This window comes from Tenrec ecaudatus, chromosome 9 (genome assembly GCF_050624435.1).
Source record: "Tenrec ecaudatus isolate mTenEca1 chromosome 9, mTenEca1.hap1, whole genome shotgun sequence".
NCBI lineage: Eukaryota > Metazoa > Chordata > Mammalia > Afrosoricida > Tenrecidae > Tenrec > Tenrec ecaudatus.
The window spans coordinates 56,871,508-56,899,140 of NC_134538.1; the positions used below are offsets into that span (position 1 = coordinate 56,871,508).

General features: G+C 39.9%; 1 protein-coding gene across 1 annotated transcript in view; it reads left to right on the top strand.

The window, feature by feature from the left end:
- Window positions 1-27,633, top strand: part of VWC2 (von Willebrand factor C domain containing 2) — a 136,087-nt gene that overhangs the window by 26,895 nt on the left and 81,559 nt on the right. The window contains exon 2 of the mRNA XM_075557503.1: window positions 11,068-11,197. Coding sequence (XP_075413618.1) covers window positions 11,068-11,197 — 130 coding nt within the window. The remainder of the gene's footprint in view (window positions 1-11,067; window positions 11,198-27,633) is intronic.

A 27,633-nucleotide genomic window follows, 5' to 3' on the forward strand; every position in this document is an offset into this window, starting at 1 on the left:
GCCTCTCGCACACTTATTGTCACTGATTTTGGATCTCTTGTTGCTCCCCTGTCCCTTAGTTGGTCAGCACTACCTCCTTACTCCTTCCTCCCTCTCTCCCATGTCCTCCTGGAACCATTGGTGCCATTGTTTTCACCTGTAGACAATTCATCCAGTCTATCTTATCTAGATAGATCTGTAGAGGTAATAATATGCACCAAAAATCAAGCCATAGCAAGATAGGCGATGAGTGAGAACACAGTGATGCCAAAAAATAAAAAATAAAGCAAATTACCCATAGGAGAATAAATTAATTAAAAGAAAAAAAATTTTAAGAAATAAAAGTCTGTAAATAGATCAAAATCTGTTTTTTATTTCTAGGTGTGTCCTTCAGTCAGGTCCAATGGGGTACCATGCTCTGGCCCCAGAGTCTGCCCTTTGTACTCCCTCAGGGGCTCCCTGCCCTGCTCCCACAGTTGCTCTGCTGCACGCTTTTAGTGGGTTGTCTCAGTTTCACAGGGTCAGTCTGGGCCAGTCCCAACACTGGGTCTCCAGTGTTGTCCCCCTTAGGGCCCTGGGCCATCAAGGGACACAGCGTGTCTCATAGTGGGATCAGCCATATTGTCCACTCTGTCCATTGGCTGTTCAGAACAGAAATATCATCCTCCAGGCCTGGTGGGTCAGGATGTGCTCCTCTCTGTTTTCCTCCCCCTTCATTTGCTCTGATCAGACATGCCCCTCTCCCCTAGCTGCCACTTCAATGCCGTCCTCTCACATAAATTCTTCTGGTGGGAGTGGCAGTTGTCCACGTAGCTGGTATGGGGACCGAGCCCTCAGGCCCCTCCACTAGCTCCCCAAACCTTGCTGGCACACTGCATTCATCTGGCATTGGCTTTATATCTGGTCCCTCGTGCCCCGTGAAGACACAGACAATACCCTCCCCTTGGGTGGGCCAGTGCCATATCCCCCATCACAAATCTTTTTTTTCTTTCCCCTTTTCTCCCCTCCCCCCTTTTAGTTGGCTACCATCTGTACCTCTGGATTTGGTCTGGCCCCTGCCATACTACCTGGACCTCACCCCTGGAGTGTTTGTATACAGTAGCTTTTTCTCTGTGCCCCTTTTGCATTTACCATTCTGGTCTTTATTTTTATGTATATATAAACTTACCTCAGCAGACTCATGTTATACTTGTCCTTAATGTGTTTGGCTTACTTCACTTAGCATAATTTCCTCCAGTTCTTCCCATGCGTCAATATGCTTCATGCGTTCATCACTGCTTTTTAGCGATGCGTAGTAGTCCATTGTATGTATGTACCACAGTTTTTAATCCATTTGTCTATTGATGGAAATTTGGGCTGTTTCCAACACTTTGTGATTGTGAACTTTGCCGCAATGAACATTGGAGCACAGATGTCTGGCCTTGGTTTGTTTCTTGCCACTTCTGGGTATATGCCCAGTAGGGGCATTGCTGGGTCGTATGGTAACTCAATTTCTATCAGTTTGAGAAATTGCCATATCGATTTCCATAGTGGCTATACATACCTACAGGTCCACCAGCAGTGGAGGAGAGTTCCTATTGCACCACAGTCCCTCCAACACTTGTTGCTTTTTGATTTTTTGCATTGGGCTATCTTTGAGGGTGTTAGGTGGTATCTCATAGTTGTTTCGATTTGCATTTCTCTTATGACTAATGATCAGGAACATTTTCTTATATGTTTATTGGCCATTTGGATTTCAGACTCTGTGAAACTTCTGTTCAGGTCCTTTGCCCACCTCCTCAGTGGGAAATTAATTTTTCTTATTGTAAGCTTGCAATAGATTGTAGATTTTAACAATAAGGCCTTTGTCTGATGTGTCATTGCTGAAGTTGTTTTCCCAGTTGTTTCCCCTACTCTCTTGGTGAATTCTTTTGATGTACACAGGTGTCTTATCTTCAGTATATCACACTTGTCTATTTGTGATTCCCTATTTCTGATAGCCTATGTATTACCTGTGCCAAGGTTCTCAGGCTTGTCCCAATTCCCACATTAATGGCCCTAATTGTTTGCGGTTTTATCTAAAGTTCTGTGATCCACTTCGAGTTTATTCTTGTGCATGGAATGAGGTAAGGATCTTTCTTCATTTTTCTGCAGGTAGATATCCATTTTTTCTAGCACCATTTATTGAAGATTACATCTGCTTCCCATTTAATATTTTAGGGCCCTAATCAAAGATCAGTTGCCTGTATGCTGATGTTTTTATTTCGGGTTCTTAAGCTCTTTTCCATTGGTCTGAATATCTGTCATTATGCCAGTACCACACTGTTTTGACTACTGTGGCTGTATAGTACATGCTAAAGTCGGGTAGAGCAAGCCCTCCTACTTTGTCCTTCTTCTTGAGGAGTTCTCTGCTAATTCTGGGCTTCTCCCCCCACCCCCTGCCCCCATATGAAGTTGGTAATCTGTTTTTCCAATTCCTTGAAGAAGGAAGTGGTATTCGTATCAGGATAGCATTGAACTTATACAGAGCCTTGGGCAGAACTGAAATCTTTACTATCTTGAGTCTGCCAATCCAGGAGCATGAATATTCTTCCATTTGTTGAGGAAACTCTTGATTTCTTGTAGTAGTGTTTTATAATTTTCCTTATACAAATCTTTCTCTTTTTTTAGTCAGGTATATTCCTAGGTATTTCAATTTGTACGTGCCTATTGTAAAGGGTACTACCTTTTTAATCGTCTCTTCTGAGATCTTGTAGAGAGTCCAATAGACTGCTGTTTCTTGATTTTGTATCCTGCCACTCTACCATATTCCTCTATTGCTTCCAACACTCCGCTTGTGGAATTTAAGGGATCTTCGATATATAGAATCATTTCATCTACAAATAATGATAATTTTGCCTCTTCCTTATCCAGCTGAATACCTTTAAGATCTTTCCGTTGTCTTATGTTGTTAGCTAGGACCTCTAGTAAGATGTAAATAGGAGTGGGAACAAGGGACATCCTTATCTGGTCCCCTTTTTCAATGGAATTGTTTTCGTCTTTTCTCCATTAACTACCATGTTGGCTATTGATTTTTCATATATGGCTTGTATAATATTGAGGAATTTTCCTTCTATTCCTATCTTCTTGAGTGTCTTAAACAGGAATGCATGTTGGATGTTGTCAAATGCATTTTCTGCATCTATTAATATTATCATGTGGTTCTTATCATTTTTCCTCCAATGTGGTGAATAATGCTGATGGTCTTTCGTATGTTGAATGATCCCTGAGTCCCTGGTATGAATCCCACTTGGTCATGGTGAATTATTTTTTTTAATATGCTTTTGTATTCTATTGGCCAGTATTTTGTTAAGGATTTTTACATCAATATTCATTAGGGATATTGGAATATAGTTCTCGATTCTTGTGGCATCTATGTCCGCTTTAGGTATCAGAGTTATACTACCTTCATAGAAAGAGTTTGGGAGTTTTCCGCCTTTTTCTATGTTGTGGAAGAATTTGTATAGGATTGGTGTCAGTTCTTCCCTGAATGTTTGGTAAAATTCTCCTGTGAAGCCATCTGGCCCGGGGGATTTTTGTTGGTGATCCCTTGATTACCCTGTCTATTTCTTCCATTGCTATAGGTCTGTTGAGGCTCTTGACATACATCTGGGATAGTCTATGGAGGGATTGTGTTTCCAAATGTTTGTCAATGTCTCCATTAGAGTATAGACCTTCATAGTACTGTGTAATTATCCTTTTGATTGCATTAGGTTCTGTTGTAATGTCTCTGTTTCCTTCCTCATCCTTGAAAATGTCATTTGTTTCTTCCTTTCTTTAGCTAGGTTTGCCAGAAGTCTATCAATTCTGTTAATTCTTTCAAAGAACCAACTTTCAGTGGCATTAATTTTAGTTTTCTTGTTTTCCCTCTTCTGTATCTCAGCTCTGATTCTCATTATATCTATCTTCTTGCTATTAGTAGGGTTGTTCTGTTGACTTTGCTTTAATTGGTACAAGTTTTGTGTCAGTATATCATTCTCGAATCTCTCTTCTTTTTTAATGTGTGCATTTATTGCCACCAGCCTTCCTCTGATAAATGCCTTTGCTGTATCCCACAGGTTTTGGTATGTCGTATTTTATTTCTCATTGGTTTCTAGAAACTTCCTGATTTCATCTCTGATCTGGGTCAATACCCACTCCTTTTGCAATAGGAAATTGTTCATCCTCCAATTGTTTGCCCTTGTTTTCTTCACCGCCCTTCTGTTAATTTTCAGCTTTATGGGGCAGTGATCAGAGAGAGATGTCTGTATAACTTCTATGTGCTCGATTTTACTCACGTTTGACTTGTGTCACAGGATGTGGTCTATATTCAAATATGTGCCATGTAGGCTTGAAAGAATGTGAATATTTTTGCATGTGGGTGGAAAGCTCTAAAATATTTATCAATTCAAGTTGTCAATTGTGCTATTTAGATCTGGAGCCTCCTTGTTGAGTTTCTTTACCAATGATCTGTCTTTTTAAGAGAGTGGTCTATTTATTTATTTTTTTGAGAGTGGTTTATTAAGGTCAACTTTTGTAGTGTTTGATTTACAAATTTCACAGATCTCTCCTTAGGTGCATATATGTTTATTATGCTAACTGGCTCTTGGTCTATTGTTCCCTTGAGCATTATATAGTGCCCCTCTGTCTCTTTCTATGGCCTGTATATTGAGGACAATTTGGTCAGATATTAAGATCACTACCCCCTCCATTATTGCATTACTATTTGCTTGGTATATTTTTCTCCAGTCTCTAATTCTCAAACTGTTTTTGTCTATAAGCTTGAAAAGAGTCTCCAGGAGGCAGCAGATCGATGGATTATGTTTCCTGAGCCAGTCTGCAAGCCTCTGCCTTTTAATGCCTGAGTACAGGTCATTGATATTCAGTGTTAATATATCCATCTGTGGACTCTGTGATGTCATCTTGTACCTTTTGTGTTGGATATTTTCCTATCTACCTATCTTATCCACTTGTGTTGTGTGAGTGGTTTATGTTTATCTTCTTTCCACTATTGAGCTGATGCTATGCTGGGGGCTGTTTCCTCTTTGTTGCCCTATGGGTGGAGTTGTTCTATGTGATGGTCTCTTATTTGCCCTCCGTGAATGTTGATCTTCTGCCCATACTAGATCAGAAAGGATCTTTTGTAGGGCTGGGTTTCTTTTTATGTATTCTTTGAGGTTGTCCTTGTCTGGGAAGACTCTTACTTCTCCATCTATCTTAATAGATAATTTGGCTGGGTAAAGTATTCTTGTGTTTGCGTTGTTTTCCTTGGAATATGTTACTCCCTCCTCTTCTTAATTGTTTCCACTAATAGGTCTGAATATACTCTTATAGGGATACCTTTATACCTGACTGTTTGCTTTTCCCTAGCTACTTTTATGATCTCTTTTTCCTCATAGTTGGATAATTTGACAATTATGTGTCTTGGTGACTTCTTCTTGGTATTCAATCAGGCTGGTGTTCTTTCAACCTCTTGAATGGTTGCCTGATTGTCATTTATTAAACTGGGGAAGTTTTCCTCTAAGAATTACCTTGCTATTGTCACTTTTGACTTTTTGTTGTGTCTTTTTCTGGTAGTCCAATTATTCTAATATTGTTTCTTTTCATAGCATCAGACATGGCTCTCAAGTTTTCATCAGGTAATTTGATTGTCTTATTTGATTGCTTTTCCCGTTTGCTGAGGTCTGCTAGGTTATCATCTGGGTCACTGGTGCAGTTCTCTGCCTCCTCAAGCCTATTGGCAAGGTCTGTCAATTTGTCACTGGATTTTGTTATTTCATCCCTTAACTCTTGTATTTCCCTTTGGTGCATTGCCTTTATCTCCTGTATCATTTCATCTGTTTTCTGCATGGCTTGCCTCATATGCTTTAGGAATTCAAGCAGCATTTTGAAAATTTCTTCTTGAGGCAGGTCAATATCTCAATATCTGCTTCTTCTATGCCCATCATTAGGTTCATAACTTCTTGCGGCATTGTCTAGTTTCTCCTGATTTTTCGTTGAAGCTGTTAGAACTGGTTGCTGTTAACGTGTTGTTTTATATGAGCCTGGAGTCATCTTCCTGAGTCGAAGAGCCCTGGACTCTCTCTTGGGGGATTCATATGAATAGTTCTATGAACTATCTGTCGGTAGCTGTACCGAGGGGTCAGGCTATCGCTATATCCTCCTCTGGTTTAACTCTTATCCTAGCCATCCAGTATTCTGCTACTTGGAATGTGTGTTGGATATTCTTTTCATGTGACACTGGTCGGGTTGTTGCTTCCCTGGCCGATCTCTAAGTAGGTTTCCCGGTTCTTGGTGCACCTCGGCTGGCCTGTGGTGTTTTCCTCTGCAACTGGAGTATTGAGGAGGGTGTGTGGGTATACCCTTCTTGGTGTAGAGCTCTGTAGCTGGCAAGGGAATTACCGTAGACAGAGATCGCCTTGGAGTTTGGGTGAATGTACCTGCAGTAGCATGGAGCCCTACCAGTGGTGGTCAGGCATTTCCCCCAGTCACTTGTAGGGCCTTGAGATTTAGGCTGGGGAATGCCCCACTTTTTGTATGGGAGAACCCCCTGCTGGTCGGTGTGTGAAAGAGAACAGGTTTGAATTCCTTGGATGCTTGCCATGCCAATAAATATGGGTGGTAGCTCCCCCAGTTGGGCTTTCAGAGTTACCCTAGACAGAAGAGAGTGACCTGGAGGCCTCTAGTGGCTTGTGACAGGAAAGAAAGTGATAGGAGAGGAGAAAAAGAGGAAGTGGAAGACACAGACTGGAGCATCATTGCCAAGCAAGCTGACACCCACTCACACACACAACTAAAATGCACATAGTAAACAATAGATAAGACAGTAAAAGAAAACAACAAAGGAGAACTGAATCTCCTTAGGCTGTGGTAGGAAAGAGAGAAGAGCTAGCAGAAGAGGAGATAAAAAGAAAACATGAAAGAAGAACAGGAAGAAAGAGAAAAAGAAGGAGGAGAGAGAATTTTAAAAATAGATAAAGAAATAGCTGACCCTGTGCTGTGCTGTGTGTAGCACTTAGTCATCCTGTGAACAGGACTGTCTTAGGCATCAGGCTGACCACTGGGAGGACAGGGTTGTCCTAGGCAGAGTGTAGGGGTCTAGGAACCAGGAGTGGCATGTGAAAGGAATGAGAGGGAGAAGAGAGAATCATACATGCAGAGAGAGAAGCAAAGAGAACAAAGACCAAAAGAGGGAAGAAAGAAAAAGATAAGAAAAAGAAGAGAAAAAACTCATCGTCTTCCCCAAGATTGGCTGTTCTGGTTAAGAGGGAGGAGAGAGAAAAGGAGGAAATAAAAAATAAAGGGATAGCTGATCCCTGACTGTTTGAATGTGGAGCCAAAAGGGTTTGGTCCCTGCCCCACAATGGCAGGTTGGTGTGCCCTTTTAATGCAGGGACCCAGTGATGCTGGGCGAATTGCTCTAGTTGAAGAGATTGCTTTAGAGGTCTGACAGAGGTTTTCGCAGCAGCACAGCACGGTGTAGATGTTTGTCCCAGCTGCCTTGTGTGGTGCACAGCACTCCCATGGAGGGCAGGCTGGAGTTCCTCTTGCTATGTGGGTTGATTTGCCCTAAGCGGAGGGTAGTGACCTGGAAGCCAGTAGTGGCATATGATAGGAGTATGTGGGGGAGAAGAGGAGAAAGAGGGAAAAAGAAGAAAGTGAAAGAAAAAAAATCCAAAACAGACCTGAGCTCATTGAGACTGACTGCAGTGGGTAAAATAGAAGGGCTAGTGAATAAAGTGAGAAGAAATAGAGGAGTAGGTAAGGAGATAACTGAGACTTGATCACCTGTCCATGAGGCTGGAGGATTTCCAACTTTTCCTCAAGGTAGCGAGGTGGTGTACCCGTTTGATGTAGGGTTCCACAGATGCGGTGTGGGATTGCACCAGTGGCCAGGCGTCAGTTGAGTGCTGGAGTTCACTGATGGACCTGTTTTGTGCTGTATGTAGCGCTGCAGCAGGGGTGGAGGCTGACGTGCTCCCATAGCCTCGTCTAGGGCCCTAGGACAGGCAGGGCCTCCCCAGCTATGTGTAGAATCACTGAGAGGGAAGCTGGGCTTACTGTCCTATCTAGAACTGCTGGTGCCTACTAGATCAGAGGATTTTATTTTTTATCCCCCTGGCCGTCAAGAATAAAATCAAATTAAATTGTCTCCCACAGTCTCTAGGCTGCAGCTCCATGCTGTTTGAAGCAGACACTTGCTACAGTGGTCTTTGTTATTCAAAAAGCTGTTAGGCCCTGTAGCTGAGTTCTGGCATTCCTTAGCTAGGTTTCTTCTTATGATGATTTGTGTTAAGGCCTAGCCCCCCCCCCCCCCCATCCCTTATGCTTCTTGGAGATGAGAAACCAGACTGGGGTTTGAGTTTTAAACTAATAATATATATTTCACCATTTTAAAAATTATGCTTGCGATGTGTTCTGATTTGGGTGCTGTCAGGCTGACCCCTAGAGTGGGAGACCCAGCTTATCTGGGGGGTCGTTTCCTTCACGTCCAATTGGAATTAAATTCGCTCCCTGGACTCTGACTATCTGCCTATTTTCTCCCACACCATGATCTACCTGAAGTAAAAATCTGCTTTTTCATCTACTCTAAATTATGGCTACCTGCCACTGCCACTCTCGAGGCTATGACCTCAAGGCAGCCAACAGCATGGAGAGCTCTGGTGTGCAGTTCTCCTCATGTCTGTGATTCTGTCCCCTCTCAGGCCTCAGCCTGGAGAAATTGCTGCTCCCAGCAAGAGCACACCTGGCACCTGCAGGCTTGCCAAAGCTAGAGTGCTTTAAAGCATTCTTGGTTTGCTTTGTGAGTGGAAATCACACCTGAAAAGGGGGTTCAGGAGAGAGCCTAGTACCCTAGTTCTAATTTCAGGGCTCCACCTCCCCATTTCCTTCACCTAACCTCCCAGTTTTCTGGTCTGGCAGCAGGAGCTCTGGATGAGTGAGTCTATAGGGTTGCCGTTTTTCCCAGTTTTCTGGCTATAATTTTTTATTGAAGCAGACTGATTCAGCTTTTTCTTACAAAGTGACTGGTGGGGTCGAACACCCAACCTTTGGGTTAGCAGTCCACCAATTATCGCACTGTGTCACTGGAGTTCCCTTCTGCGGGCTCCTCTGGAGTTTGGTCAAATTCCTTTTCCTTCTTTTCCCAGCGTGTGTGCCTGGGTACACATACATCCCTGAGACCTAATTTCTAGGCAGATTAATCTTTTTCCAGGGTCTAAGATTCATAGTGGTTTAAATACCCATTAAGCTTTTATTTCATCATATAACCATACATTTAGCTGAGATTTTACTTTTAAATGTTTATACTAAGGATAGAGTTGTGAGTACGGTCTGTATTTTTTACAAATGTTTGGATCATAGCTGTGGTATTGGAAAGTCAGCACAGCATCTCTGTTCTTTAAAGTCAGGATTCCCATTTTAGTTCCTGTTTGTGATGTGTGTTAGTCTGGGTACTTTAGAGAAACAAATCTACAGAAACTCTTATGTATAAGAGAGAGTTTTATATAAAGGTTAAGTGCACATCAAGAAAACATCCCAACCCAGTGCTGCCCAAGCCCACAGTCCAACATTAACCCATATGTCTGACACCAATCCACAATGTCCTCTTCCATCTTACAAAATACATGCAATGAGGCCGACTGCAGGAGGAAAGCCAAATCAGTGAACGTGTAAGCATCTCAGCACTGGCAGGGGTCTCCACACTGCTGCTCCAGCACATAGGACTGCATCGGGGTAAGTCCATGCGACTTCTCCTTGGGGATGTTTTGCAGGGAGTGAGCCTTGTCATCTGAAGCAGGGACCTCCTAAGGCAGCTGCACCCTGGTCCGACCATCACAAAGCAAGAGGCCCAAGAACTAGAAAGGCAAGGCTCACTGAGCCATTTATCTCTCTGCCCTTCAATTAACCCTACAGTTTTTATCGGCCAGGTTGGCAAAGTGAACTTTAACCATATCATGGTGGGTGGTTCTGCCTGCGCTGCCTAGTCCTGTGTAGCCCTAGATGAAAACTCTTGTCACTAGAGTTTTCTAGAAATCTATCATCCACAGCATTCTTGACTTTCCATAACTCAACTCACTGACATCGAGTCAATGCTTCCTAATACTAACCACCCCCCATCCCAACCCCTTTGTGGGTTTATGAGACTGTAACTGGAGCAGAAAGTCCAGCCTTTCTCCCATGGAGATGCAGGTAATTTCCAATAGTCCATCATGTAGATCTCAGCCTAGCACGTAACCATGAGACCACTAGCTCCCAGGACTTGCCACGGCAGGATTCAATTGGCAGTGCATGGGCGTTTCAGTGCAGAAAAGGTATTAGGCTTGGTTTGACTAAACCCAGAAGTAGAACTAGAGCCAGTGGATAAAAATGCAGAGACAGGTAGAAGTCGAGTATATAAATGAACATACCACTGGACAATGGAACGGGTTGAGAAGACCACTATATATTCTGCCTCTTATAAAGCACTACCCAAGAAAGTTGTCTAATTCCTCTGAGACTCCGTTTCTTATCAGTAAATATGGAGAATATATTTAGCAGCTTTCCAGAGTTACTGAGAGTTCAAATAAATAACGTAATGACAGTTCCTGGCAGTGCCCATTGTCCTGGGAATCAAGTATTATACATCTTCCCCCACCATTCCCTGTTCTACCATTTTGTAGCTAGAAACGTAAGTTTTGCTTGTTGATTGGTTTGGTGGCTATTTGACTGGCCTGCAGCGTAAGCATCATTTACATGATGGTGATTTTGCAAGAATTCATATGTTTACTTTTGAAAGAAACAAGAACCGTTCTTCAAAAGTAAGTTGAAAACCCCACATGTAGAATAGTGGAAACTGAGCTGCTCTAGGTGGTGTTAGGTGAGAAGATAGAAGCCCTTGCAAGTGTTTTTATTCCCCAGGGGGCGCTGTGCAATATCCCGGACTCCTGTGCTCACACATGGAAACCACCGCTCTGGGTAATTTTTTAACGTCTGTAAATGATGTGGCTGTCTTCTCAGCAAGTCAGGGGAGGAGGAGGAGGAGGAGGAGCATGAGAGTGTCTGATAAGCACTGCTGGAAGAATGATCTAGATGGATGGGCTTGTGTTTCAGGTGTCTCCTTGTGAGCGGTGCCGCTGTGAGGCCAGTGGAGAAGTGCTGTGCGCAGTGTCCGCGTGTCCTCAGACAGAGTGTGTGGATCCCGTGTACGAGCCTGACCAGTGCTGCCCGATCTGCAAAAACGGTACGTGAGACATTGCCTGCTGGGAGTGTGCCTCCTGCACAGAGTATGCCCATGTGGCGTTCACACCACTTCCCAGTGTTTAAGAGTTTAATATGTGTTCACATGAACTAAGGCATGCATGCGTGCGTGTGTGCGCACGCGCGCACGTGTGTGTGTGTGTGTGTGTGTGTGTGTAATTTGAGATCTTAGGGTACAATCTAGAGTTGTTCTAGTGAGGCATGACGTTTTCTGTTATTGGTGTCAGCCATGTATGTCCTTTGGAAGTTAAGAAGTTCTTTCAGGGAGAAATTCAATTCCACCATCCAGAAGAATCACATTTTAATTTAGCATTGTTTGTTCTTACAAAGCAGTGGTGGTATCTCTTTTTGAAAGACAATTCAAACATGCTGGTTGGACTCATTTCCGTTTCATTAACAAGTGAATTAAACTTGGAACATAATTGAATATTTTTCATAAGCAAATTAGGCAGGAAGAAAGCTCCCTTTTATTCCCAGAGAGATTGGAGGGTGGATCAAAAACCCACATGCATTATTAAAAAGAGATCACAGGATGTCCTTGATCATAATTGATATAGGTAGAATATTTCTTTTTTCTTGGGTAAAGAGACTTTCTTAAACTTGGGACCTGGAGTTGTTCTGGATACACTTTATGAGGATGTTTGACCCAAATGTGTTCTTAGAATCCATACTTTAACTACCAAGTATGAGAAGACTTTCCCTGGCAACAGGGATTGGACTCTTTCTTTGTTGTCCCAAGGCATGAAGCTAGGACTCTCCAGAGCTCTCAAAGAACACTAGTCATCAGAGTAAGAGCACCTCCTGGAATTGCTGGTTAGTGAAGTGTTTCATGTCCCCTGCTGTTAACCACTGGTCTTCTGGCTCCCGTCCACTCAACAGCGCCTTTAAAAGGACACTGACAGGGAGGGGGGAGTGGGGAGGGAGGGAAAAAAAAAGAGGACCTGATGCAAAGGGCTTAAGTGGAGAGCAAATATTTTGAGAGTGATTAGGGCAAAGAATGTACTTTATACAATTTGATGTATGTATACGTATGGATTGTGATAAGAGTTGTATGAGCCCCTAATGAAAAGTTTTGTTTTTTTTTAAAAAGGCACTGATAGTCTCCCAAATATCACAGCCATGGAGAAGGGTAGGGAGTGTAGCTCCACTTTACAAACAAAGAGGGCCAGAAGTAGGAATGGATGCAAAGATATTTGATTTTAGTTTTTGACCATTTCAGAGCAAGAAGAGGCTAACTTGTGAAATGTTCAGTTTTTCAATTTTGGAGTCACCAGACCACAGGTTGATAATCATGTTATGTGGCCATTATCAAGGGGTTGGTTGGGAGTAAGCAGAGATATTGGATGGGTAGTCAGACAGGGGTGCTAATCATGTCGTAGGCAACTCTTAGAGTCTTCTCCATCAACATTGTGTAGGTTCTGAGCCTTTACCAATGTATGCACAGAGCTGGACTCTCTACAACAGATCATACAGTTTTTGAAATAAACAATCTGGGAATAGAAATAAATGTTTATTGAACAGGGATAGAACCAAATGAACAATATGAAGGAGTGTCATAATTATGGCGACAAGTTCTTGCACTCCGTTGAATATGGCCATGTCAAAATAAAGGTGGAGTATGTTTTGTGTGGGGTTTGCATTTCATCTGTATATATTGATTATGAAAAAGGGAAACCAGAATGCATGATTCCATTGAACTGAGAAGCTGAATACTGTTTGAACATGAATTAAGTGATTTTTTTTAGTTTCAGCCTAATTTTAAGGCAAGGCAGTCATGCCACATAGCTTCATTAATGTCTGCTGTGATAACTGGGATCACAGAAGAAGTAGACAGGGAGGCTTGAAGGGTCACATTGAGTTGTAGCATTTAGTGTACCTGGTGAAGCCCTCAGGTGGTGTGTTTTAAACCAGTAAGCACTAGCAGCTAAACCGAAAGGATGGATGCTTGGGTCTACCCAGGGGTACCTCAGAAGTATGTCCTGGCATTAACTTTGGAACAATTAATTATTGAAAATCCTATGGAATGTAGTCCTATTTGGAAACTTGTGGGGTTGTCATGAATCAGAGATGACCCAATGGCAGTTGGTTTCAACTGGCTGGTGAGGAATCTGAGTTGATACTTTTGAATTTGTTAGCCCGCTGTTAGTACTACCCTCTGACTGTGGGGATGGGATGGGGTAAATAAATATCTCATTGCTTTTCAAATGACATTAGTGTATCGCTTAAATACAAATTTCTCATATACTCAATGTCTTAGGTATCCAGAATGTTTAATACTCTTATTATGCTTTGAAACTAAATTGTAGAATTAATTAGTTAAGGAATCCTTAATTTGGATTTTTATACAAGATAGAGATACAATTTTAATGTCCCACACTTCTTAATGTATATATTATTTTTGGAAAAATTTTAAGGAAAAGTTGAATGAAAAGTACTATGAACACTTCACTAAATCTATGTGTTGTTAACATTTTGCTTTCTCTGATTTTATCTCTTTCAAGCTCTCATTGTCTCTCTCTTTCCATCTCTGTTAAACCAAGACCCTAATTTATGTACTTGTTCTCTTCTACAATATACACCGGATAGTGTCTACCACCACCATTAAGCTTACTAAGTAAAGTTCAATATTTCTATTCCTTTGTGTCTTATGAAATATATCCATCTTAAGATTTAAATCCAGAGAGCTATGTTTAAAAATATATCTGAATTAATTCTTTAACCTGTGCAAATATGTTAAAGAATTATAATGATCTAGTCATTTGCTTTTGTTTGTATTCGCTTTTGTCATTTAGTATATAATTTTATTTTTTAAAGAACTAAAAATTTCAAAAGTAAAATCTATAAATAAGATATACTCAGGTTCGAGGACCTGATGCAAGGGGCTTAAGTGGAGAGCAAATGCCTTGAGAATGATTAGGGCAGGGAATGTATAGATGTGCTTTATACAATTGATGTATGTATATGTATGAACTGTGATAAGAATTGTATGAGCCCCAATAAATTGTTAAAAAAAAGATATACTCAGGTTCTGAATATATTTCCATTTGCATGAATGGTTTTGGGGTTGAGGAGAATGTGATTGGCTTGATAGTTAACTTGTAAATGTTCTTCTGTCACCGCTAAGAGTTATCGAGGAGGAAGAATATTTGTGATGGCATATTAGTATAGATTCTTAAGGTATTTTTAAAGACTGTCATATTTCCATTATATAACGACCATATTAAAATTAATATAATTACATGAAAGCATCAGCAGTATCTTACATCCAGGAATACACCTAAGAAGAAATGTAAACTTATCTACTCATGGAAGTATTGCTAAATTTGCTAGAATGTGTTCACCAGATAGAACTCAGCTTTCAATGATCACTTGTAATAGGGTATTCTGACCTTGAAGTGTAAAATGCTGTTTTGGATTCTTAGTCTACAGAGGTTTGCTTGAAAAACAAAGATAGTTTCTGTAAGAAATGAATGCTCTTTAATAGTTTACTGAATAATATATAATATTCTAATCATGCCTCTTCTAGGAGAAAATAATATTTTGATAAGAAAAAATATATGTCTGATATATCACAGATTAGAGGACATTAAAAAAGAATGCTTTATATGAAATTAAATGCTTGGATAGACTTAGGTTGAGTGAAATCTGAAGGTTTTAACTTTTGATCTCAGTAGGCTGGCCTTTGCTCCTCACACTCTAATGTCTTGACATAGAGAATTAAATAGCTTTTTCTCCCAACAGAGGGAAAATTACAATTCCTTTGCTAGCTGCCAAAGTCACTTGCATCAAAGTAGCAAAGCTTTGAAACCAAGAATGCCTGGAATATAAATAAATGATCACAAATCAAATGCAACTTAATATATTCACTTTGTTGACTTGTATAGATCAATCTCCTAAAGTTATTCTTTTGATAAAATGGATGTGTTTGTAGTGGTGCCCTTTGTTTTTGTTTTCCCAGAGATATAAATAGTGAATTTTATATTGACTTTCAGGAATTCAGGTTTTCTCTGGTGATGGATGTACTTCAAAGGCCTCAGGACGTATCCCCTTCAACTCGCTTCGTGTTAAATGTGCTTGTGAGCATTAAGCAAGGCCAGTGCTCCCAGGGATAGCTATTAGAGGCCAGAAGGCCTCCCTTCTGTCTGTGTATGTGCAATCTTATTTTATGGATATAAAGCAAGAGATTTAATTAAAAATAGGGCACTGATATTAAAATGTGAGGGCCTTGTAGGGATTATCTATTCTCAAAAGCGGGATATGATACCCTGAAGGGTATATGATGTATGCCCAAAACACAAATGCACTGGACATAGAGATCATTTAATGCCCTGAAGTATCCAGTGCTCTTTGACCATAGTTGCTTATAACTTTATTTTCACAAGGAAATAGATATTAATGGAATTGGAAAAATTGTTAGAAGTGTTATAAAGAGAAACATCGAAACTTCAAATTATTGGAGGTAACTTCATGGAAAATATGTGAGAGACAATGCCTAAGAAAAGTCAAAACTTTGTTTTGTTCCATTTTCCGATGTATGTCAGAAGGTAGAATGATAAAATCATACTCAAAGCTCATAGTAGTTGGACGGACATGAATGGTTGGTGTGAGAGTGTGTTCAGGAAAAGGGTTTTGGGTGTGTGGTTGCATATAAATTATTCAAATCTTTTTTTTTTTGGCCTAAAAAGAAGACTAGCTTCATTGAATTCACCATTGACTCTTTCCAATGAATATATAAGATCCGTATTGGAAACGTACAAAGCTTTATTTAAATAAATTAAAGAAGACTTAAATAAAAATAGTGATATACCATCCTGGGTAGCCAAGTGTTTACGTGCGTCGGTACTAGCAAAAGATGGGTGGCTTAAGCCTGCACAGGGCTGTCTCTGAAGATAGGTCTGAGGATGTGCTTCTGAAAGCCACACCCTGGAAAGCCTGATGGGGCAGTTCTGTGATTACACAAACGAAAACCAGGAGTTCGAATCAGCTCAGCCACAACGAACACAATCAGCCATGTTCATGGTAGGAATACTCAGTATTGATCTACACTCAATCTGCCCCAAACTGATTGGAACATAATTCCAGTGAAACATCCATGGGGAAGATTGAGGAAATGAATTGTTGAGGAAGATGAATAAAGTGGGATCTTATACACTGGCAAATGGTGTAGAATGTAAGAGTAATTAATATATTGTGATATTGTTTGTGTATGTACATGGACAAATAAAACAGAATGGATTCAGAAAAGATCAAATATATGACTAAGCTGGTGCTCCAGATAAGAAAAAAATGTTACCTATCCAATAAATGATTAATTGGGTAGCCATATGGAGGAAATAGACATCTTGATTCTTAACATTCTACAAAAATAGGAATTCAAAATATATTTCAGATCTAAGTATGATAGTTAAAACAATAACAATTTTAGAAGGAAAAATGGAAGAGCATTTTTGTGGCATTTTAAATGTTAATTTAAAAGGACACAAAACTATGTACTTTGAAGTAAAAGATGATAAAATAAACTATATAAAGGACCTTTATAATCTCTGTTCATCGAACGACATCATTAAACTTGGAGAAAGACATTCAACAATATATACTGGTAATAGTGTGGAAATTATTTGTAATACATTTAGGTGATAAATGACTGAACAGCTCTGACAAATCAATATGGAAAATACAAATAGAAAATGGGCAAATAATTTCTAACTTGAGCTTAAAAAGAGTATATTCTGGTAAACAAAAGGAGATAAGATTGGCTTTGCTTTCTGTAAGTTTCAATTTCACTATAATTTTCAAAAGTATATGCTGTGCTGTTAGGATATGGTCCTTGCATTTCTCATTCTGGCACTATAGTTATAGAGTATTTGAAATCTCAGAGTTTCTTTGGGTATCGTCTGTACTTGTGCAGCTTGGAATAGAACCTGGCACTTATGTTGGCTCATATGAGGGGGTACCCAAATAAAACCAGAATTTTTTTTTCAAAGCTATGTACTTAATTTTTTTTTTACAAAACAACTTCATCACCTTCAAAGTACTCTCCATTGCACACAATACATTTATCAAATCTACAGTTCTATTCTTGGAAACATTTTTCAAACCCATCTCTTTGGATAGCCAACAGCACCTCCCTCATTTTTTTTCTTCACCATTTCTATACTGTCAAATCGCTGTCTTTGATGTCCCTCTTTGTTAGTGGAAACAAAAAGAAGTTGTATGGAGCAAGGTCAGGTGAATAATGTGCATGGGGCCAGAGAGGCATGATGTTCTTTGCCCCAAACTGGCGCACTGAGATGGCTGCATGGGCAGGTGTTTTGCTGTGGTGGCAAAATCAGCCCCCTGCCTGCCACAAATCGGGGTTTTTGACTCACACTGTTATGCAATCTTTTCAGAACCTTTATAAAGAGAGCTTGATTAACAATCTGACTTGGTAGAACAAACTCCACATTTCCCATCCCCCTCACATCTAGAAAACAAATGGGCATCACCTTGATCTTTTATTTCACTTGATGAGCTTTTTTAGACAAGGTGTTGATGGTGTCTCCCACTGACTTGATTGATGTTTGCTTTCAGAGTCATAAGAATAGCACCATGTCTTGTCACTAGCAATGACCTTGGGGAAAAAAGTCGGGGTTGCTTCAGAGCTGTTCTTTCAAAGCATGGCATGTTTCTACTCTTTTTCCTGTTCAGTTGGAACCCAAAGCACAAATTTCCAAGTGACCCTTCTATTCCAAAATCCTTCATTAAAATTTGCTGAAGACAGCTCCAAAATAGTCCAGATAACTTCATTATCTCTTCAGTGATCCGTTATTGGTCTTTGAGCACAGTGGATGAATGCTGTCAACATTTTACCCCATTCAGCAAGTTGATGGATGTCTAGAACAAGGTTTGTTATCAACCGACATTTCACCTTTTTTGAAATGAGAAAGCCACTGGTACACTTGAGTTTTTCCATAGCGCTGTCCTTGTAAGCTGTGTTCAACATCACAGCAGTTTCTCTGGCATTTTTCCAAAGCAGGAAACAAAATGTCATAGCTGCATGCTGTTCTCTTAAATCGGCCATCACAAAAATCCAGGTTTAAGCAAAACTTCTTTTACAAAAACATTCACTGTGACCAGAGAGAACCTTCCCAAGTGATACCACTGTGTGCACTAACTCAGACCAAGTTGCTAGATACTTGTCTAGAGGGAAAAATGTGTACTACAGAAGCTCTGCCCCATGGAGCTTTCTTCGTTTGGGGGGGATACCCCCTCATATGTTAAACTGATGCCTTTTCTTTTTTCCCCCATCATTTTATTGGGAGCTTTCATGGATATTATAACAATCCATAATTCAATTAGATCAAGCATAATGTACAATTGCTGCCACCATCATTTTCACAACATTTCTTTTCTTCTTGAATTCTTTGATATCAGTTCCCCTTTATCCCCTCTGTTCCCCCTTACCCCCAGAAATCCTTATTATTATATTTATTATTATTATTTTGCCATTTCTCACACTAGATGAATGTATCTGTTCACCTACAATTCTAGCTTTCATTCCTCTCAAGTGGGGTAATGTAGTTATTGTTACTAACAGCTTCTCCTTTCCCACCTTCCCCTCTCTTTCTCCTGTACCCTCGGTAAAGTCATTACTCCCATTTCTACTTCTGAAGGGTTTATCTATCTTGGATTTCATGCATTAAATGAACTTGTTTATACAAGTGTTCATGAGGTGTCATGGAAAAGGTATAAGAAATTCAAAAACAAGCATTCAAATTGACATGAAGGAGTATAGATAAAGTGGAGACAAGTAGATCCCAAACCCACTTATAACACAATTGGACAGTCCTTCACAGATGGGGCACATGGAAGGGATGATATATCCAGAGTGCAGTATAGCAGCAATGAAACATGATTATTCTCTAGTTCTTTAATAATTCCTCTCCCTACTATTATGGTCTTAATTTTCCCTCATTAATCTTATTTATCATGCCTTTTCTTACTAGTAGTTTCTACTTGCTCTATTCGAGTTTTACTTGTTCAACTGAACTTAATTTGAAACAAAGAAGCAAGATAAATAAGAGACAAAGATATAACATTTTGTATATAACAGTATTCTAATCACAGAATTTTCTCTTTGAGTGTTAGATATTTGGGCTACCACCACTAACACCATAATATTTCACTTCCATGGAAGAATCTGACCTGAACACAAAGTCATGAAAGAAGAAAGAAAGAAAAGTGAATTTAATGTTGTGTGCATTAGCAAAATTAATATATTATTAGTCTGAAGTACATTGCAACAATATGGATATTATAATTCTAGAGAAATTACTAAGGAAATCAATACAGGAATTGAAAATGATACCCACACACAAAAAAGTATGTAACTTAAAGAAGACATCCACAAAGAAAAATAAGAACAAAAGTGACAAGAAACATATAGAAAACAAATATATATATATATTCAAAGGGGATTTAGATGATTACATGATTGTAACTAAAAAACTTAAAGACCAATTTAATAATTCTTAGTAAAATTAGCAAGGATATAGACACTTTAACTGATACTATGAACTCAATTATAGCTGACATATATGAACACTTAACTCAATTACTGAAGAGTAGACTTTCTTATCAAGTGCAGACATACATTCTACAGCATTAAACATCATAGAACATCAAACAAGTCTATGAATTTAAAGAACTTAATCATGCAAAGCATGTTCTTTATACTGAAATTAATTCAACAAAATTAAATTAGAAACAAACAAAAGAAAATAATCTGGGAAATTTGCAAATACTTAGAAATTAAATAGTGAATTTTTAAAGAACTTACAAGGCCATGAAGAAATCATAAGAAAACTAGAAAATACTTTGAACTGATCAGAAAAAAGGAACAGGTCACTTCAAAACACTAATGCTAATACTTATGCTAAATACTAATGTGAAAGCCGTGCTTTAAAACAAAGCAGCCTCTCTGCCAGCAAGCTGATTCTGATGCACAGTCAATCTATGGAGGCTTTCCAAAGCTGTAAATCTTTCTTGTCTTTTCCTGAAAGCCGTTGAGTTTGAACCCCCGACCTTCTGTTTATCAGTCCAACACTTACCTGACAGTGTTTCAGACACATATTGAAAAGAAAGGAAACTCTGCAGTCAATCACGGAAGCTTTAATCTTATTGTTAGGTGCTGTCACGTCAATTCTGACTAACAGTGACCCAATGCGACACAGTAAACTGCCCCTTCGGTGAAATCTTCATGGGAGCATACCACCCTGTCTTCCTGCCAGTAAAGTGTTGGTCTGTGTTCTAAGCTTCTCAAACTGTGGATTGTGACTGAATGTGGGAGTCATGGAAAATTAGGCCACAGTAAATGACTCCTGAGGATGCAACAACCAAAGTTGACTAAAAATCAAAGGTACAATGCCTACAAAGGTTAGGCATCCATTCTCTAGAAAAGCAAAACCACTGATAAGACAGTTGCAGAAGTGCTTTAGTCCAGTCTGGTTCAAGTCTGTGTGTTTGATGCTAAGCTGGGATATTTTCCTAACTCCTTTACTTTCATTGCATCAGAGCAGTGACTTGATTAAGAAGGTAGCGCCACCTTATGCTTCCCACTCCTGCGTGGCTGCTTACAGAAGATCACATCATAAAGTTAGATATATTATGTTAGTTCTTGTCATAGGAGGTTTCCGGTCCAGCCAAGTTGACACAAAACCTATCAAAGTTGGGTTTAAACTACCAATATTTTGGTTAGCTGCTGGGGGGATGAATGAACCAGGAAATAGGAAAAATGCAGACTGTTAAAGGCAGAGGCAGATGAATCCAAGTCATCAAATAATGTGTCAGGCCAGTGATAACTCCCAAGGCCAGCTGGTCCAGGAGCTAGATACAGTGCCTAGACCAGCAAGTAGTAAGCCAGGTTTCCCATAGTGTCAACATATAAAAAAGTTAGCCACACCCCACAAAGAAAATGTCTTTCATTGTTTCCAGGCAGCATTCTACCTTATTCTTCCCACTTCTGTGTGGCTACTTATAGAAGATCTCATCATAGAGTTGATTACATTGTGATAGATATCATTATGGAGATTTCAGGTCCAGTCAAATTGACACAAACCTTATCAGGGGTGGCTTTAAACTATCAACCTTTGGGTTATCAGCTGAGTATTTAACCATTAAAGCCACAGGACTTCTTTCTTCTACCTTAAACTTATTGTTAATAAAAGGAATGTGAACTATACCACAAGCATGTAGGAAAAATTATTTTTAATTTTTAAGCAGAAATACATGAGAAAGAAAAGCAAAAAAAATTTAGAGTGGTTAGTTCTTTGAAAGTTATATATCCCCCTTTCCATATTTCGATTATTTTAGTCACTAACCACCCCAAGAAGCACTTTAACTTATCCTTCCCTGCCATGGCTAAGTCAGAACTCAAAGCTAGAAATATTCTATCAAAACCTCAGCTGTCTCTGCATCTGTTCTCTAAGTGAGCCACACTGAGCCAAGTCAGAGTTTACAAGCTGAAAGGATTTTGTACTTCCAAATGACAAATAGGGAAAACACTCCCAGGGGATTCATTAATTTTCCATACTAGCTAGCAGAATATGCAAATCTGTCTCGGGAGAAGTGTAGTCAGAATGCTGCTTAGGAGTAAAAATGGTGAGACTTCAGTTCACATACCTACATGCACAGTTACCCGGCTAGTGCTTCAGGGACTTCACCTTCAGCGAGCAGGGTTGTGTCACCTGCATATGGCAGGTTGTGACCAAAGCTCTTTCCAAACCTGATATCCTGTTCTTCTTCATATAGTCCATGCTCCCAGATTCTGTGCTGAGCATAGAGATTGAATACGCGTGGTCAGAAGAGATAACCCTGTTGCACATCTTTTCTGATGTTAAACCACATTATCTTCCCTGCTCTATTCAAATTACTGCCTTTTGCTCCATGAGCAGGTTCCACCAATAAAAATAAATGATTCATGCTACAACACAAATGAACCCCAACACTAATCCAAATGCAAAAAAATCACCTATGATCTGATTCTGCTTATTTGAAATATATAGAAAAGGAAAAGCTATGCAAGCAAGTTGTAAACCAGTGGCTGTCTAGGGCTGGGATCAGAATGGGAAATTACTGAAAATGACTGAAAAGTTCATTAACTGGATTGTGATAATGGTTGCATAATGACAGGGATTGACTGAAATCAATTATTTTTACATTTACAAATAATTTACAAGGTATAAACTATGCCCAACTAAAACTGCTAAAAATGTTGAGTCTCTTAAAAATAGTGATTTTTTCCAGTATATGCCTTTGACTCACTCATCGTGCTAATCTTGATTACATATCCATAGAAATTGGCTCTTTGAAACTTGTAATAATGTCTTTGATAATTTTATAAAATCTTTAGCCTGTTTAAGGCTCTTCTAGGCATATATTGTTATTTGTCTTTAAGATGTAGGTAGAGATATAGGAAACTGTAGAGAATAAAAGATAAAATCACCAAAATGTATGCAACATTTTTGTAGAATTTCTGTGCCCTACATTTCACATTTGTGGTCCCTGGCTTATTCTTTCTAGTTATACAGAAGTCCAGCTCCCCACACACCCTTATTTTTCCTTCCTTCAAGCCCTGCCTTATCTATGCCATTCTAGATCTCCATTCTGGAGTTTTCCTCTCTGATGCTGCAACTTCTAAGACAGGGGATTACATGGAAAATGAAAATGGATCAATACCGTAGATGACCCTATTCACCCATCACCTTTAAAGGGGAATCCCCTGAAGGCTTGGAAAAACTCAGAAGGCTGACTCCACACTAGGGTTTCTGATTTGAATGCCTGAGCTTGGTCCCACAAATGAGCATTTTGGACAGATTCTCAGATGTCCTGCTACTGCTTGCTAATCTGGGCACCCAATTTTGAGAATCTCTGCATTATGACATTTTGCATTCTCTACTTGAATATATTCTTCTAATCTAATAAGAAAAACACATCATATACCTATCAAGTTTTATTTACTGTTTTCATAGAAATTTGACTGTATTTTTCTAGAAATGTGAGCGTTTATAGAAATAGCATACATCAAGTACAGTGGTTAAGTGCTCCTCTGCTTACTGAAAGGTCTGCAGTTCAAACTTACCAGCCACTTCTCCCACCATCTCTAAGCCAGTTTGTCACACGGTAGTGGTAATGCGATGTTGGGAGCCACATGACTGATATTTCCTCTACCAGCAGGGTCATTCAAAGTGAACAGTTTTCAGCAGAGCTTCCAGACCAAGAACAGACAAGGAAGAAGGAACTGGCTGCCCACTTTGGAGGCGGTATCCACTGAAAGCCTCAAGCAGAGCTTCCAAACCTTGTCGGAGACTGAAGACCTAATGCAGGGAAGTAGAACATTGTCTGATATAATGCCAGAAGACAGGCTCCTCGGGTCTGAGGACACGACATGTCCCTAAGGATGAGCTGCTTTCTCAGAGTGGAAGAAATCAGGCTGACCTGAGCTGGGTGGTTCTGTGAGAAGGGAGCTTTCTGGGTCTTCATTTGTGAACCGAGCACTACTCAAAGTAAGGATAACCAGCTGCAAAATCTGCAAATGATCAAAACTTGTAATGTGCAAAGTATGAATCTAGAAAAACTGAAAATCATCAAAAATGAATTGGAACATATAGAGATGGATATCCGGGGCTTCAGTAAACCGAAATGAACTAGTATTGACACTTTTGAATCAGAAAATCATATGATTTACTATGCCAGGAATAACACAATCAAGAGGAATGGTGCATTCATTGAAAAACAAATGGACATTTCAAAATTAATCTTGAAGTATAAACCTGTCTGTGACAAGATTACATATATCTGCATCCAAGAATATCCAATCAATTTAACTGTTATTCAAATGTATACACCAACCACAAAAACTAGTGAAGAAGACATTGAAGAATTCAACCAATTACTTCAGTCAGAAATTGATAAATATGCAATCAAGATACTTTCATAATTATTGGTGATTATAATGCAAAGGTTGGAAATGAAGCCAACAGAACATTAGTTGGTAAGTATGGTCTTCCTGACAGAACCAAAGCTGGAAATGGTAGGAAGAACTTTGCAAGAAAAAGAGTTCATTCATAGCAAATACCTCTTTCAATAACAGAGAAGGTGACTATACCACGTGGACTTCTCCAGAACGAATACACAGAAATTATATTGACTACATCTGTGGGAAGAGACAAAAGAGAAGGTCGATATCAGCAGCTAAAACCAGGCCAAGGGCTTACTGTGGAACAGACCATCAATTGCTTACATGTAAGTTCAGGATAAAGCTGAAGAAAATTGAAACAAGCCCAGGAGAACCAAAGTAGGACCTTGGAGTCTCTCACCTGAGTTTCTTTTTTTTTCTTCCTTTCTTTTTTTAAAATTAAAAGATCATTTTATTGGGAGCTCTTAAAACACTTATTATAAGCCATTCATTGTATCAGGCATATTTATACATACGTTGCCATCATTCATTTCAAGAAAATTACCTTCTATTGAGCCCTGGGTATCAGTTCCTCTTTTTTCCCCCTCTCTCCCCACCCCCTAGCTCGTGACCCCTTGATAGAGTATAAATTATTTTTTAATATCTCACATTGACTGCTGTCTCCCTTTCCTAATGGTTTCTGTTGGAGGTGGGTGTGTGGTTGTATGTCAATCATTACGATAGATTTCCCCCCTCCCCATATCCCTTTTCCCTACCCTTCTTGTATTGCTATTCCCATTCCTGCTCCTGGATTCCATGTGTCCTGAGCTCTTATCTCTTATCTATACCTGTGTACGTGCTCAGGTCTAATCCAAAGTGAGAGGCAGCACTGGGGTCATGATAGTGGGAGAGAGGAAGGAAGCCTCAAGGAACCAGAGGAATATTATGTGCTTCATCAGTACTTTACTGTGCTCTAGTTGACTCATCCTTTCCCTGTGACCCCTTTGTGGGGGATGTTCCATTGTCTACAGATGGGTTTTGGGTCTCTGCTCTGACCCCCCTTGTTCTCAACAATGTTTTTGTTTGTTTGTTATGGGTCTTCTGAAGCCTGTTACCTGGTCCCAATGACACTTCATGATCATACAGGCTAGTGTGCTTCATCCATGTGGGCTTGCTGTTTCTCTGCTGGATGGCCGCTTGTTTCACTTCAAGCCTTTAAGACCCCAGATACTATATCTTTTAATAACTGGGTACCATCTGCCTTCTTCACCACATTTGTTTATGCACCCATTTTGTCTTCAGTGATTGTACCGGGAGTGTGGGCATCATAGAATGACAGTTTATTAGAACAAAGCGTTCTTATATTGAGGAAGGGTGTGAGCAGGGGCTCAAAGTCTGTCCACTACCTCTGTGTATTGCCATATAAATTGCCATATATATATACATACATACATACATACATAGATATATATACTTATATATCTCTATTTTATGGATTAATGTATTTACACATGGACACACATATGTTTATCCATCTATTTATAGCTTTGCTTCCTAAATCATTTTTCTGTTGCCTTCTACCTTCCTCTGGCCCCACCTCATGTTTGCCTTACTTCTGCCTCCTAGTAATTCCTCTCAGCTAGAATGCTTTTGCTCCAACACCCCCAGGGTCTCTATATCCTCCTTGTTGTTGATTTTAATTCCCTAGTTGTTCCCATTCTATGGAGTTTTTGCTCATCACATCCTCCCCCTGGTCTGTTCGCTGACCTTTATGACTCTCTCCCCATTGGTCCTGGGGGAATTCTGGGATCTTCCCTGGAATTGGGGGGTTCTGTAGGGGCTTTGTGGCTTTGCTTTGTTCTAGTTGCTAATCGGTTATGTTCTCTTCTTGATTTGCCCTGCTGTGGGGGGTCCAAACTGAGACCGCACTACGTCCCCGCTATGTGTCCCCAGTATTGTCTTCTGTCGCAGCATGCTGCAGTAAGAAGACAACATGTCATGAGCTGTTGTTGGCCCTACAGGTGTCTCTGAGCCTTAGCAGTTCCATGCAGGGACATCGACCTCCATGCTTGGTGTGCCAAAATGGGATCTAGACTGTCTCTTTCTCATTTTCCTACTTGGTTTGCTTCCGTGTGGGTGTAATATGCCGGCCCCTCACCCCAACCTGTATGTTTAATGTTGTTCTCTCACACGTACTTCTAGGGAGGGGGTCAGTTTGGCTCTGGTTGGGGCTGGCCCCAAGGCCCAATCCTTTCATGCTGCGCCATAGAGAGGTCTGTATGCACACCTCCGATTCTGTGGAGACATAACCAATACTCTCCCTCTGATGGTCTTGGAACAGAGACACCCGCTCCTCTATCCGTCTACATCAATTGCAACTAGTTCCTGTTTGCAATATTATTTTTAAAATTGAAAAAGCAGACTAAAGAAATAATGCTCAATCACAAGTCAAGCCAGAATGATCATTCAAACAACCCACCACCACCTGTATGGAAAGGTGGGTAGTATATTTTACTCTGGGCTTTTACAGCAGTCAAAGCATGAATGAGAAGCGTTAATAATCACAAAGAGAAATACATCCAGTTTCTGTTTTTCATGGCACTAAGGCTTGGAGAAAATGACATGGTAGTGAACAACTTGCTAAAAGTAATATGTAAATAAATAACATTAACTCACTGCTCACTACCTGGAGTTGATGTTGATTTATAGCGACCTATAGGACAGGGTGGAACTGCCCCCATGAATCTCAAAAACTGTAACTGTGTATGGGATTAAAGCCCTATAGAGCAGCTGGTAGTATTAAACTGGATCTTCCAGATTGCAACGCAGCGTGTACATGAACTTGATTCATCTTCTTTTGATAGCATTCCTTAAAGGAAGGCAAGAACTCCTTCCAAAGTGACGACACATTTCTTTCTCTAAGGGTCTGCTGTTTTCCTTGCATTTTGGTTTTGTGGGCACGATGATTCAGATGCAATTCCATTCATCTTCATCAAGCTCAGTGAGCACCAATTAGTGGTTCTTATTTAGAGAAGAACTTGAGTGTCCCCAGCCGCTGGGATATGTGTTTGCCATGCTCTTTAACTCATGTCAATTCTGCATTTTCTGTAGCTGTTCAAACCTTAGATCCTCATTATCATCAGCAGACAGTTCAGATAGCTCTCAGACCTCATTATTTATGACAAACAGGAAAAGAGGAGAGTTTAATTATGTTTCATCGACCACTGAGATCTTTGAATTAGCAGCTCTTCTTGATAAATTTGAGAAATGCTTAATGACACGTTTGTTTAAAATATTGAGGTCTAATAATTTTTCTTTCTCTACTGCAACGGCCCAAAAGTAGTTGTTTCTGGTTTAGTAGGATGGAGTCCATTTTTGAATTAAGTTTAGTTCTAAACATCTAGTTATAAACTATATCAGACTCATTTTACTTGTGAGTGTCCTGTAAACAAACTCCACTCGTTCATGGATTTTAACTGTAGTTC